Source organism: Alligator mississippiensis, chromosome 8 (assembly GCF_030867095.1).
Source record: "Alligator mississippiensis isolate rAllMis1 chromosome 8, rAllMis1, whole genome shotgun sequence".
NCBI classification, from domain to species: Eukaryota; Metazoa; Chordata; order Crocodylia; family Alligatoridae; genus Alligator; species Alligator mississippiensis.
Window position 1 is genome coordinate 19,391,320 of NC_081831.1, and position 13,655 is coordinate 19,404,974.

Below are 13,655 nucleotides of genomic sequence, written 5' to 3' on the forward strand. Positions count from 1 at the left end.
TTTAAATTACCATTTTCTGTCCGGGCTCTGGGCAGCTGCCCAGCTGCCTGTGTCCATCCCTGAGTCCACTCCTATCCCATGAGAAAAGTAGGGCTGCCTCTAAGATACCAAGCCTGACAATGATGTGACATGCCCATTAATGACAGAGCTGCTGAAAACTTTGTCCTCTTCCAGCCATTTCTATAATTGAACCAGTTGTGGTTTTTTTCTACTACATTGGTTGTAGTGCAGTGAAGCAGAGAGCATCCCCACAGAGCCTGGCACCACTTCTGCACCTAGTTACCACAAGCCTGGGCATCGCAGATGTACCTCAGATAAGGAGAATCCACCCAGCATTGTCCCCTCATCTTGTCAGGTGGCAGCAGAAAGCAGAAATCACTGGCTGGAATCCAGTGCCCTGTGCTATGTATGAATGATCAGATACATCCCTTCTGTGGTAAATGCAAACAGGTCTGTTCCCATGCACATATAGCAGGGCACATTTTATTTAACCATTACAGAAAATTTCAATTTCAAATAAATTTTAAAATCTTGAATAGGGCTACACTTAATAGTCCTGCAGCAGCAACTATAACTCTCATGACCAGAATACTTGCCACAAAAAGTGTTGCTTTTTGGCAAAACAACAATGGGCGTAGTGACAGTTGCTGTTTTACCCTAGGTTCACAGCATATGTTAGTGCATGGACAAAACATGGCTGACCATACGTGGCTATGACTTTTTTGTTTGGTCACAGAGTTTCTAGCACATGCTGGTCCCAGGGTGGCTGCGACAGCTCCTAGTGGCCATTCAGTTCCTGCTCTGCCCTCACCTCTCAGGCTTGCTCCCCCTCACCTTTCCTGCCATGCCTTATTGTTCTGAGATCCTTGGAAAGGGAGGCTACCCCAGGGATCCCTGAGCCCGTGCTGCTGCTCAGGTGTCACTACTCAGCACCTTCAGGCTAGGGACAGAAGTTACATATAAACCAGTTTAAAATGATCAGAAACTGGTTTAAACCTGTAACAGAACAGAAGCTCAGTGCAATAAACCAGTTTCAAAATGCCTGAAACTGGTTTAAGATAAACCTGGTTGAATGTAGTATCAGACTCAACTGATTTGAGTCAAACCAGTTTATGAAACTTGTGTCCCAGACCCCTTCCTGGTTCAAGTTAAATCACAGTCCCCCAGCATGCTTTGCAGCCCTGGGCTGGGCTGGGCTGTGCTATCTGCTCCAGAAAGCAGGGCTGGCCCTACCCCTCTGCTCCCTAGCTGGAGCAGTGAGGACTGGCTGACAGGGGAGTGTGGGGGGAAGCCCAGCTGGGGGTGCAGCCCAGTCTGCAAGGGGAGGGGGACTGCATCCCACCCCAGGCAAACCCCGGCTGGGGTCTGGGGCCAGGGAGGGGGTTAAACACCCTTTCCCCCAGTAAAACTTACCACTGGCTGCAATTGTGGACTACAAATCCCAGAGGCACCTAAAAGCAGGAAGAGGAAGTGATGAGCACCTCTGCAGAGTCCTGCTTCTGTAATTCTGGGCTGCAAATCCCAGAGACTTGGGGGATAGCAGGAAGAGGATGTGGACACACAGAGAGCTATGCTCTAGTGCCCCACAGCTTCTGTCCTGAGCCACTGCAGGCATGTGGCTGCATTTCCTGAAGCAAAGGTAAATGTCTGTTTACTTCTGTTTTAATTTAATCTGTGCAGCTTAGACTAACCTGCAAAGACCGAATCAATTCCGCCTCGGGCTTTTTGACTGTCTGTACTTAGCCTAATGGCTTACTTTACACCACACCCATGTCTCCTACCATTCAATCTTCCCTGCTCCTGAACCCTTTCCAGCTCCATCTCCACCCTATTTCCAGGCTTGTTGAGATCACTACCACCCCTTGTCTCATTCCCCAAACCACCAGCCCCTACCCCAGCTCTAAGGCTTCTCTTAACCTCAGGAGTGCAGAGTCTCTGTCTGCTACTTACTCCAGAGCAACTTCCACATCAGCAGCCAAAGTGAGACTGCCTGCCCCAGTTCTGTCCCTGGGCTTATCTCTGGTTAAGCCCTGCCCGTTTCTGTTCAGGTGCTCCCCTGCCTGCTGACTCAGCTCCTTCCAGAGCCTCCTCCATTCTTGTATTCTTTTTCTTCTTTTTTCTTGGATCAAAGTCCCTCAATTATGACCTCGAGTTCCTGTCCCAAAGAACTGACCAAGAAATTATCACATTCAAAATTTCCACAAAACAATTTCAATTTAGTCAAAAATTTTCAATGGAAAATTTCAGAATGAAACCAAATGTATCTCAGTATTGGAAGATCAGTATAGTTTCAGTATTGGGATATCAATGGCTTGGGGATTTGGTTTTAATTGTTTTGGGGGTTTATCCTTTGCTGATTTGTTTATCCAATGGAAAAAAGGGAAAAAGTAAAACAGGAGGAAAGGGGAAACCCCACACACTGAAAAGTGGGGAACCATTCCAATCCATTTTGAATTTTTCCATTCAAAATAAAAAATAGCTCAAAAATCAAAATAAAAAAAATGTTCATTTCACTAAAAGATTTTAGCAGAAATGAATTAGACCATTCCTGCCAAACCTTGTACAAATGATGGAACTGGAAGATTTGGCTTGGAGCTAATGTTCAGGTTTTGAAACTGCATGGTTGTTGTTCACCTAACAGGATTTTCTATGTTTCTCATCTCTTGTCTTCTGCTCAGAGCGCTGGATCTTTTGGGGTGGGGGTCTTTCGGGTGAGTGTTTATACAGTGCTTAGCACTGGGCCACGATTGTTAGTGTAACTAGATGGAGGGTGATAGGGCCACTAGTCATGGGCACCAACTGGAAGGGGACACTGGAATGGCCTCTCCGCAGCCCCCCAGTGCCTGGCTGTAGTATCTGGGTTTGGGAGGGCAGCAGCAGCAGCTGCCGTTCTTTGAGTCCCCAGAACAGATAAGACTGAGCAACTTCCTTCCTGCTCCCCCTCCCTCTACTCTCCAGTGTTCAACCCTCCCCCTTCTTCCTCTTCCCACCCCCCCTCCAACACCCCCAAGACACTGGAGTTTTGCCCAGGGTGCAAAGCTTGTTAGTTAGACCTCTGACTATAACAACATCTTCATCATCACTATCATTATTATACAGCTCCTCGTGCCTTTTTGTCAGAGATTTGTCCTGTTTGGAATAATGACTCCTACCCGCTGACTGTTCAGCCAGGCAGGCTGCCAGGCTCAACCCAAGGAAAGGCTGCCAGGCTCAACCCTAGAAAAGGCTGTGCTGTGGTGGGGGAAAGATTCATTTGCCTAGAGGTGAAAAGACACTGGCAGTACGAGACAGAAGAAACCTGGATCCTGCATGAAGCTCCTTGTAAAAGTCTGTGCCACAGAGTGACTGAGTCTTTCTCTTGCACTTACAAGGACTTGTTATTCCCACAGGAGTGATGTCACTCATTACACACAAATGACTCTGCTCCTCCGCCACACAGGAGCCAAGTAGTGTTCTTTGCCAGCTTCTGGGAAACGCTTGAGTGCCTGGCAGCAGTGCCAGGAAAAGCAAGGTTCTCTCACCCAGCTTTAATGCAGAACCTGAAGGTCCAAAAGCCACTGGCAGAGTTGAGTGAGAATAGCCAGCCCAGCAGCCAGGCTCCTAGGGAATGTAACACACCCCAAGCTGGCTGCTGGAGACAGAGAACCCCACTGCCCTGCAGTGACGACATGTAGGGGGTGCATGGGGGTGCATGTGCACCCCCTGAGAGTGTAGGTGCATCCCCTGACCGGCCATGCTCACTGCTTAGGTGACTGGCAGGAGTACCAGTACCGCCCCTGTGAGCGCCAGCCAGGGAGTGGGAGCACTAGATGAAGCACCATGGTCACTTCCAGGAGTGCCGTGGCTGCTTCCAGATTGGCGCAATCGGTTGCAGGGGGACCCCCAGCCCCCTTGGTCAGTGAGATTAGCCACGGGGGGACACTCCCCCGGGTTGCTGGGAGGGCATGTGTCCCCCCGACTAAGGTGGTACCAGTCGCCCCTGCTGCTCTGTGTCCTATGGTAGTCTTGCCCTCTTGGTGCTGATGGCCAGTGGCCAGTCTAACCCAGGGCTACCTCAGGCCTCTCTCAACTGTGAAAGGGCCACTTGCAGCAGAACCAGAAGCACGTCTCCAGGAGTGTGTCTACACATGCATTTGAGTGTGTTTCAATTTAATGCACATTATCTTAATGTGCATTAAGTGGGTTTAGGCAGGCATCTACAAGTGCAGGAGTTAAAGCATATTAATGCTGTATGTGTGGACTGACTTGGGACTGCACTTGCAGGTATCAAATTTAGGTGTGACTAGTCTAAATCTGCCATTTTTTAAGTGCATTAAGGGTGCACACGTGTAGACGTGAGCCCTAATGCACCTTAAATGTAGGTTAAACATCTTAAAGCATCTCATGTAGATGCACCCTACATCTCAAATCCTGCTTTGAGGGTGACAGAGAGTGCATAGAATTCCTTGGCACTTCAATGCCGTTGGGGTTTGATGTGTTAACTACAGAAAAGAAGATGGACTCAAAATCTGGTAAAGAGTTTTTCATAGTATGTTTTCTCATGAAAAAATATAGTTTCAATAAAACTCATTTTTTTCCAGAGGGAAAGTAATTTCTGATGAAAAATTAAGATTTTTTTTTTTCCTGAGGGAAAAGAAACATTTCATTTTGAATTGACCTTTCAGATTACATTAAAACAATCACATTCCTTGACTTAAAAGTGCCCTTTTTGGTTTAAGAAGGTCCCTGAAATGGTGCAATAGTTTACATTACCATGTTGATTTCAAACAATGAATGTGCTTCTATTTAGAACACAATTAGCTGTAGTGTTTTACAAACTGAAACAAAATTGCATTTTAATTCAAAATGAAACAAACCTTGCTTTTCAAAAAGTGTATTCAAATAGAAAATAGTTGTTTCAAACATTTCTCATAAGAAAAAAAAATGTTAATGTTCCCCCCCCCCCACCCTACATATTCAATTAGGGTTGCAAGAAAAAAAAATATTGTCCAGTATTACTGAGAGACTGGGTTTGAGTCCTGGCTTTGCCACAGACTTCTTGTGTGACCTTGGGCAATTCACTTAGACTTAGATCCCCTGAGGCGTTTAAGTGCCATTGGTTTCACTGAGAATTAGATGCCTGGAAATATTTGAAGGTATGTGCATTAGTGGGTGAGAGAAGCACCTCAGATGAATGAATTTAGCAGCAGGCTGAAAAACTGCCCTTGATGAACTAGGAGGAGATGGATCGAGTCAGTAGCTCCTGCCACTCACCCCATTTGGAAAATAATCCATTATCAGGGAGTTGAAACTCAGGAGTGGGGCTTGTAAAACTGTGGCCCATGTTGGATCCTTCCAACTTGTAGATGCTGGGAAGGTACTAGGAAGGATATGCCTGTTCTCTCCTTACCCCATCTGTCAGCAGAGACCAAGTGGGAGTGATACTGCCTGCCATCCAGCTCTAGCCTAGGTGCACACACAGTTGTAGCACATAAAGTACCTTTGAGGGAGGCCAGTAGTACCAGCTCCATGCACTAGTAGGGATTTTACTGCCTTGGGTATGGCCGTTCCAGCTCAGGATCTGCTCTGTGAAGGAACATTGCATGGCCCCTATCTTCCTTGGTATCCAGGCCCTCATAATGGCTGGGGTCTGCAAACCGCAGGTATGTCTCAAGCAACCTTGTATGTCTTGTCAGGTGATTGTGATTTGTTTTGTGTACAGGTTCCTTCAGTACATTATCCTTTTGGGCATATTGGGATGGATGCTTCTTATCCTGGACCAGTCCTGAGCTCCTCACACAGGGTCCATTAAGTCTTTACTCAGACTGGATTCCTATTGATGCCAGCAAGAGTTTATCCCAACCAAGGGCTGAGTTTACCCTGAGTAAACAGTAAGGAAGAGCCTTGGGATTTGGTTCATTATTAATAATTAGCTTTAGGAGGTGGCCAAGTGTAAACCATTGCATTTCTGCCAATTCCAGTTGCTGAGCTCAGTGAGTGGCTAAGAGCCATGGATGAATGGAAGCATCAACGTTTCACTGCCAGACATTAAGGCTGTACATACCGTTCACAGCCTGCTAATCCCCCACATCTCCTACTGAACTGCACCCTCAGGACCTGGGTGCTTTGGATCATATTGCCAACACATTCACTGAAATGCTCATGTTATTTAAAATGTGTTAGAGGAATTGTCAGGGCCTGTCAAAGCCTGCAGTGACATCATGCCTACTGACTCTTCAGTTTGGGAAAGGAAGCAGGAAACTATGGAAGATTTTAAATATGGCAGGCTGAGGCTGAGGCTGAGGCTTCACCATATGTGGTAATAACAGAGACTGGCAGAACACAGACAAAAGGCTAAATCCTATTTCCACTTTACACACTGAAGTGGCACCTATGGAGCTGCCTAACTGTGGTCTTGATACTTACAAGCCATTTGTTTTCTGTTTCCAGCTGTGGCAGAATAGACTCCACTGGGGCGTGCTTACCTGCCGGAGGTAAAATGACAGGCTTTTACAAGGAGCTTTCAGCCCAACCACCTGGACAGAGGTGCATCCAGGATTTAACAAAGGGGTGTGGGAGCAGCAACCCATGCTTCAGGGATGTTGCATCCTCTGTCCCAGCCTCCTCCCTCTTCTCCACACACTGGTGCTGGAAGACTGCTGCAGGAGCATTTTTAAGTCCTCAGAGCATGTAAGGATCCCCACCCTTTCCCTCTGTGTTCAGTCATGTCTTATCCCTTCCAAGGGCTTCCCCTTCCCCCCTCTCTCACTCATCACTGCTGCTTTTCCTCCTGTCCCCAGATGGGGAAGCTTCAGAGTCACTCCAGCCTGCTCCAGCTGGGCTGTGCCAGAGACAGTGGCAGTGGCAGCAGTGATGGGTGGAGCAGAGAGAAGGGGATGTAAATGAGAGCATACAGGGGAAGGGGGCAGCAGGATTCTCATCTGCTCTGGGGACTTAAAAAAAGTCCTTAGTTTCCTAAGGTATGGTGCAGTCCAAAAGAGGGATGTAGCCATGCCACTGCTCCCCCTCTGCATTCACCCATCAGGGCACTTACTCAGAAAACAGGACTTGAATTATAGGCTCCCCTTGGCCAGAGGGGATTTTGACCTCTGTCCAGAGTAAGGCACTCTAGTGCTCTCCTTGAAGCTGACCCACTGGGCAATCAGGAGAAGATATGCGGGGCCAGGAAGAGAACCCGCCAGAGGAAGATGGGGAGCTTCATGAGATGGATGCTGCCCTGGAAGAGAGAGAGAGAGAGAGAGAGTGTGTGTTGGTGGGGAGGGTTCACTGGGTTCTGGACTTCCTTTGTATAAAATGGAAAAATAGCTGTGTATAGTTTTGGCATCTTCAGGTTGGGGTCAGGACTCGGACCAATGGAGTTGGATACTTTTTTCTAAGGCAGTATTCAACTCACTGAGCCACCCTCCCTCTGATAGTGCAGCTTGGCAGGGAACAATCCCATGGCCAAAAAATTATAAAAGCATTAAAGCACAATCCCTCCCCAAACCATTTCAACTGTGCTGAGCAGCATGGTGGGAGAGGTGGAGAAGGTGGCCCCATTCCCCACTCCAGGCCTTGCCTCTGGTAAAGAGTCAGCACGAATGAAGTGCCTGTATACTCTGTGTACCTGGGCACAAGAAGGGGCTAACAATAGTTACTGAAAAATATGAAGACACCAAAAATAATCTTGTGGCTAAGGCCTCAGACTAAGCCTCAGGAGCCCCTAGATTGGCTGCAGACTACTCGTGACCTGGAATGCACTGCCCAGAGTAAAACACTCACATGATAAGAGCATATCTATACAATGCAGTAATGTGCAGATTCTCCTACCTACCTCTGGTTACATTAGCTAGATCAGGTATCTCTGCATTGTGCCACGTACACAAAGCCTGTGTGAAGGCCATGTAAAGGACTGAGATGACACATTCAAAATCAAGGACTACACAAATAATTAGCTGAAGCCATTGAGTTATTCTGACTTTTATTTCATTGCGTCTTAGTCCACACAGTCGGTATAAAATCAGGAAAGCAAAGCCAAAAAAAAAAAGAAAGAAAGAAAAATAACAACATAATGTCTGGAGTCTTAGCATCAGAAGGCACCCAATATGAGTCTACAGTAGGTTGCCAATACAATTCATTGCCAGACACACCTTTGAAACACAGAGAGGTTTATAGAAGCTCGTCTCTGGAGGCTAACGACCTACAAGTTCCATCCAGAGCTTTGTTTCTGACCAGGAAGGAAAGGGGGGGGGGGGTAACCTTGGTTATAAAAGCTTTATTAAAAAATAATAATAAAAGCAACTTGTCTAAGTACAAAAGCAGTTATAGATCATTTATATTACACAGAATTATTTATCATGTCTATCTTTGCTGTTTATCTCATAAAACTGTTAATTGAATTTCCAGTGAGTAAGGTTAAATGGCTAGCAATATAAGGAATGGTAAATAGATAGCACCATTTCACATATTTGGTATTTTATTTCATAGATATACTGTTTTTGTTTCTCTCTCATCTTTAGTTTATCTACATGGCAAGGATAAAGTACATTTCAAGGTCATAAGCTACAATTCCCAGATGCTTTGGTTGTAAGTGGGTATGTGGGAGTTCACTTTGTACACAAGGCCACAAACAAGAAAGCATGCCATTCTAAGGGGAGATTTTCAAAACAAGCTACGAGTGTTAAGGAACACAAGTTACACTGGTTTTCCATCGAACTTGTGGGTCAAATTTTCATAAGCACCAAAGTGATTCAGAAGCCCAAGTTCCCAACTGGGTGTGGTTGGCAAGACAATGGGAACTGGGCTCCTAAGTCTTTTAGGCATTGTTCAAAAGTTGGCCCTTTGCTCCTAAATCCTTTAGGCATTCCTGAAAATATCCCCCTGGGATTTATACATGCACTTCAGTTAACAGGATCACAGCACTTGGTGGGGGGAATGAATCCTCTGCTGGTATAAACTGGCATTGCTCCATTCAAGTCAGGGGAGGAGCACATCAGCTGAGGACCTGGTCTGGGTGGGCATTCCTTTGATGGGCAGATTTGGGCTTGGGGTTGGCAGGGGTGGGTCACAGGAGGGCTTTCAAAGAGGGTTTCATTTCACCTCAGAGCAAAACAAAAACAGGAAAGAAAAATACTGCGCTCTTGTTATACTGTTAGAGTAATAGTTCCTTAGGCACTTCCTTTAGGCTTTAAAACATAGCGCATGGTCAACAAAAGCAAACAATACTATGTACATATATGTAAAAAGTGTTATAAATAGGTTTTTTAAACCATAGATACTATATACATCTTCAATTAACAAGTAACCATTTGTTTATTTCCTTTGTTTTTTTGTTTTTGTTTTTTGTTGGGGTGGGGGGGTTGCTCGGGTTTTCTTTTTTGGTTAATTTTTTTTTCTGTTTTCTCGTCTATTTTTCCCCGCCTCTATCCCCTCCATGGATGTCACGAGTGCCCCTGTCTTGGCCACCTCGCCTCGAGCTTCATTATTCGCGCTTCCTTAAGATGATGTAGATCACTCCGCTGATGGCGGCCAATGGGAAGGCCACCCAAGCCAGGATGTAGGCAAAGCCGAAGGAGATGTCATCTGAGGGTATCTGCCACTCCGTGTATCTCACCGTGAAGATGGCTGCACCGCTCATCACACATAGCCCTGGATCAGGGGAAGCAAACATGGAACAAGGGTGAGTGATGTCGTGCTGAGAACACGGGCCTGTGCGTTTCAAGAACTGGGTTTACATCCTCATCAGGGAGGTTTGAAAGGACAAAGCTGAGCAGCACCAATAAAACTCTTAAACTGCAGCAGAGGAAATTTAGGTTGGAGATTAGGAAGACATTTCTGACTATGAGGATAATTGAGTAGTGGGATAAGCTGCCTAGAGAAGTTGTGAAATCTCTATCCCTGGCTATTTTCAAGAGCAGGTTAGACAGACAATACTTGGCTGGCATGGTTTAGTTAGGGATGATCCTGCCTTGAGTCCTACTTTCCTACAATCTAAAACCTTGTTCCACCTTGCACCACAACCAGAAAGCTGATACAAAATCTTAGGTGTATGGGAATACAGATGGAAAAACCTGCTGGGGAGTAAAGAATGATCAAATCATGTGCATCTACGGCCCATGATAGCTAGAGAGATGAAGAACCTTTCGGACTGATTCAAAGATACTGTATACACTAAGTTTTAGCAGCTAAAATACAAGTTTCATGAACAGGTCTCGTGTGAGGAATTCAGAGTTACACTAGCTCGTGCTGAGCTCTGCAGTGCTGCAGCTAGACGGGTACAGGGACATGAGTCAGCTAATTTAAAGCTTCTGTGTCTGCAGTGTAGACAAACCCTCAGATCTCAACCCTGTGGAATTCAGAGCTTACGTCCATTTCTCTGACACAGCAGAAGCTTGGGCTCATTTCTGAATGCCCCAGGCCATGTGTTAGGTACAGGCACAAAACTTCCAGCAGTCATTTTACAGCTACAGGTATGACCCAGAGGACCATTCTGCCTATGAAATCCAAGCACACATCTGCCAAAGCTTTTTTTAAAAAGTGAAAAGGAAAGATGAAGGTGTTAGGCTAAGTACTTTCCAGATTTAAAGTACCAAATGCTGTACCAAGTTTTAAACTGCCAGGTAACTGCTATTTCTAGCACTTACGCACAGTTTGGAATCCATGCCACTTGGATTTCCTTGAACTCTCCAGCTGAGTTGCACCACAGCTGTGTAAGTGTCCAGGGGGAACAGAATTGTACAAGTACACACATAATGCTGGGTAAGTCCCAAAACTTTTGACCATAAAAACCATGACTGGTGGGTTTTTTAGCCCAGTTGCCTAGTGGTTAGGACACTTGCCCGAGGACAGACTTAAATTCTAGACACTCCCTCACCCAAAGGGGATTTGAACCTGCCTCTCCTACTTATTGAAGTGCTTCAATTACCAAGACATGGGCTAGGTCAGTGGTGTCCAACCTGCAGCATAAGTGCCACAACAACTTGACAGGCTCTGTGTTGCATACAGCAGATCAGGAATGGGACAGGCAGCGTAGCAGCCAATAGGCCAGAGAGCAGTAAGGAGAGCAGGAGATCAGGCAGGAAGCAGAGAGCAGAGGAGGAGATTGGGCCGGGAGCACAGAGTAGGGAACAAGAAAGAGCGTCAGAATCAGCAGAGGACGGAGTTCAGAGTGGCACCCAGGGAGGGTGCAGGGCTCACTTGTGGTGTGCCTGCCAGAAAGGTTAGTTCTGCCTGGGCACTGCCCACAGCTCTCTCCAGTCCTCCTCCTGAAGTTGCTCTACTGTCACATACATTTACTTTTCATTGGATAAAGAAGATAACCAGAACAGGGGCAGCTTGTGCCATACTGGGGACAGGGGCCAAACTAAGGCAGAGGACCCTTCCATTCCAAGGTAATAACCGTCATATTGAGCCACCCTCCCTCTGAAATATTTTTCTCCTCCTGACTGCCCAGTGAGCCTGCTTCAAGAGCAGGGCTGGACATGCTCTGGGCCATGTCTCATGCTTGGCCTGGTGATTGAAGCATTTTGTTTGAAAGTAAGAGAACTAGGTTCATATGCTCTGTAGGCAAGTGGGGTCTAAATCCTGGATCTGTTGCTCCCTAACCAAGTTTCCTAACCACTAGACTACTGAACTGAAAGTTGGAAGGGCCCTGCTCTATCAAACACCTATCATGGATTTTCTACAACTGAAGTTTCAGCAGTAACCATGTAACTGGGCACTTGTGTGGCTATAGCACAGCCGACTGAGCATGCTCAGCACGGAAACAGAGGATGTGGAATCAATCAGTGCACAAGTGCCTACATAAGTGCCAATGAGGCACGTGGGGTGAAAAAAGATTTAGTCCACAGTGTCAGTGCCACCCTTAGGACATTCCTTTAATGATAAGGCATTCCCTTCCCTTCTCTTTATTCTGCGTGCATTGTATCCGCTCCCTAGCTTCCCCAAGCCTCAGCTTGGGACCTCTGCACGGCACTTCTGGGAAACGATCTGCTAGACAGTGGGGGCATCGACGCATGCACTTTACTGAGGAGCTTACTAATTATCTCTGCAGTAAAGCAACTCTGTCTACATGAGCGGCACTATTAGGCTGGAGTAATTAACTGGAGTAACTAACTCCTCTGAGGGGTAGTACGCAAGTACTATACTATGGTGGAGTTATTTACTCATAGTTGGTAGAGTCGGAAGAGACCTGAGCAGGTCATCAAGTCCAACCTCCTGCCATGGGCAGGAAAGAGTACAGGGGCCAAACGACCCTGGCAAGGTGTCTGTCTAGCCTCCTTTTAAAGACCCCCAAGGTAGGAGCGAGCACCACTTCCCTTGGAAGTTGGTTCCAGATCCTAGCCAGCCTGACTGTGAAGTAGCGCCTCCTGATGTCCAGCTTGAATCTACTCTCGGTCAACTTATGGCCGTTATTCCTTGTTACTCCCAGTAGTGCTAGGGGGAACAGGGACTCTCCCATTGCCTGCTGGTCTCCCTTGGCCAGTTTGTAGATGGCCACCAGATCCCCTCTCAGCCTTCTCTTGTGGAGGCTGAACAGGTTCGGGTCTCATAGCTTCTCCTCGTACGGCCTGCCCTGCTGCCCCCTGATCATGCAAGTGGCTCTCCTCTGGACCCTCTCCATGTTGTCCACATCCCTTCTGAAGTGCGGCGCCCAGAACTGGACACACTACTCCAACTGCGGCCTGACCAATGTCGCATAGAGGGGGAGGATCACCTCCCTGGACCTGCTCAAGATGCATCTGTAGATGCATGACAAGGTGCGGTTGGCTTTCCTGACCGCGTCCCCACATTGGCAGCCCATGCTTGTCTTGGAGTCAATAATGACTCCAAGAACCTTTTCGGCCTCTGTGCTGATGAGAAGGGAGTTCCCCAGCCTGTAGGTATGCTACTGGTTCTTCCTCCCCAGGTGCAGTACCCTGCACTTGTCAGTATTGAATCCCATCTTCTTCTCATCTGCCAACCCCTGTAACCTATCCAGACCCAATTCAAGCCTGTCTCTCCCTTCTAGCGTGCCCGCTTCTCCCCACATCTTAGTGTCATCTCCGAATTTGAACAAGGTGCTTTTCACCCCCTTGTCCCAAGTCGCCGATGAAGATGTTGTACAGTGCGGGCCCGAGGACCGAGCCCTGGGGAACCCCGCTGCACACATCCCTCCAGGCTGAAAATGACCCACCCACCACCACTCCCTGGGTGCGGCTCTCCAGCCAATCTGTGACCCATCTGACTGTGTAGGCATCGACACCACAATGTCCTAATTTTTTAACACGAATAGGGTGAGAGAGTGTCGAAGGCCTTCCTAAAGTCCAGAAAAACTAAGTCCACCGCGACACCTGCGTCCAAGGATTTTGTGACCTGGTCATAGAAAGCCACCAGGTTGGTCTGACAGGACCTGCCTCTAATGAACCCATGTTGGTTGCCCCTAAGCATAATCTCCCCTGCTGGCCCCTTGCAGATGTGCTCCTGGATAATTTTCTCAAAGAGCTTCCCCAGGACCGAGGTAAGACTAACAGGCCTATAATTTCCTGGGTCTTCCTTCCTCCCTTTTTTGAAAATGGGGACGGGACCACATTGGCCCTTTTCCAGTCCTCTGGCACCTCGCCAGAGCACCATGAGTGCTTGTAAGGCCATGCCAGGGGTCCCATAATGACCTCTACTAATTCCTTCAGCACTCTGGG

The 13,655-nt window shown here is 47.2% G+C and overlaps 1 protein-coding gene across 1 annotated transcript in view; it reads right to left on the minus strand.

Annotated features, from left to right (window-relative positions):
• Positions 1-7,943: 7,943 nt before the first annotated feature.
• PMP22 (peripheral myelin protein 22) overlaps positions 7,944-13,655 on the minus strand; it is a 34,593-nt gene continuing 28,881 nt past the window's right edge. Inside the window, exon 5 of the mRNA XM_059732193.1 lies at positions 7,944-9,627. Coding sequence (XP_059588176.1) covers positions 9,461-9,627 — 167 coding nt within the window. The 3' untranslated portion in view covers positions 7,944-9,460. The remainder of the gene's footprint in view (positions 9,628-13,655) is intronic.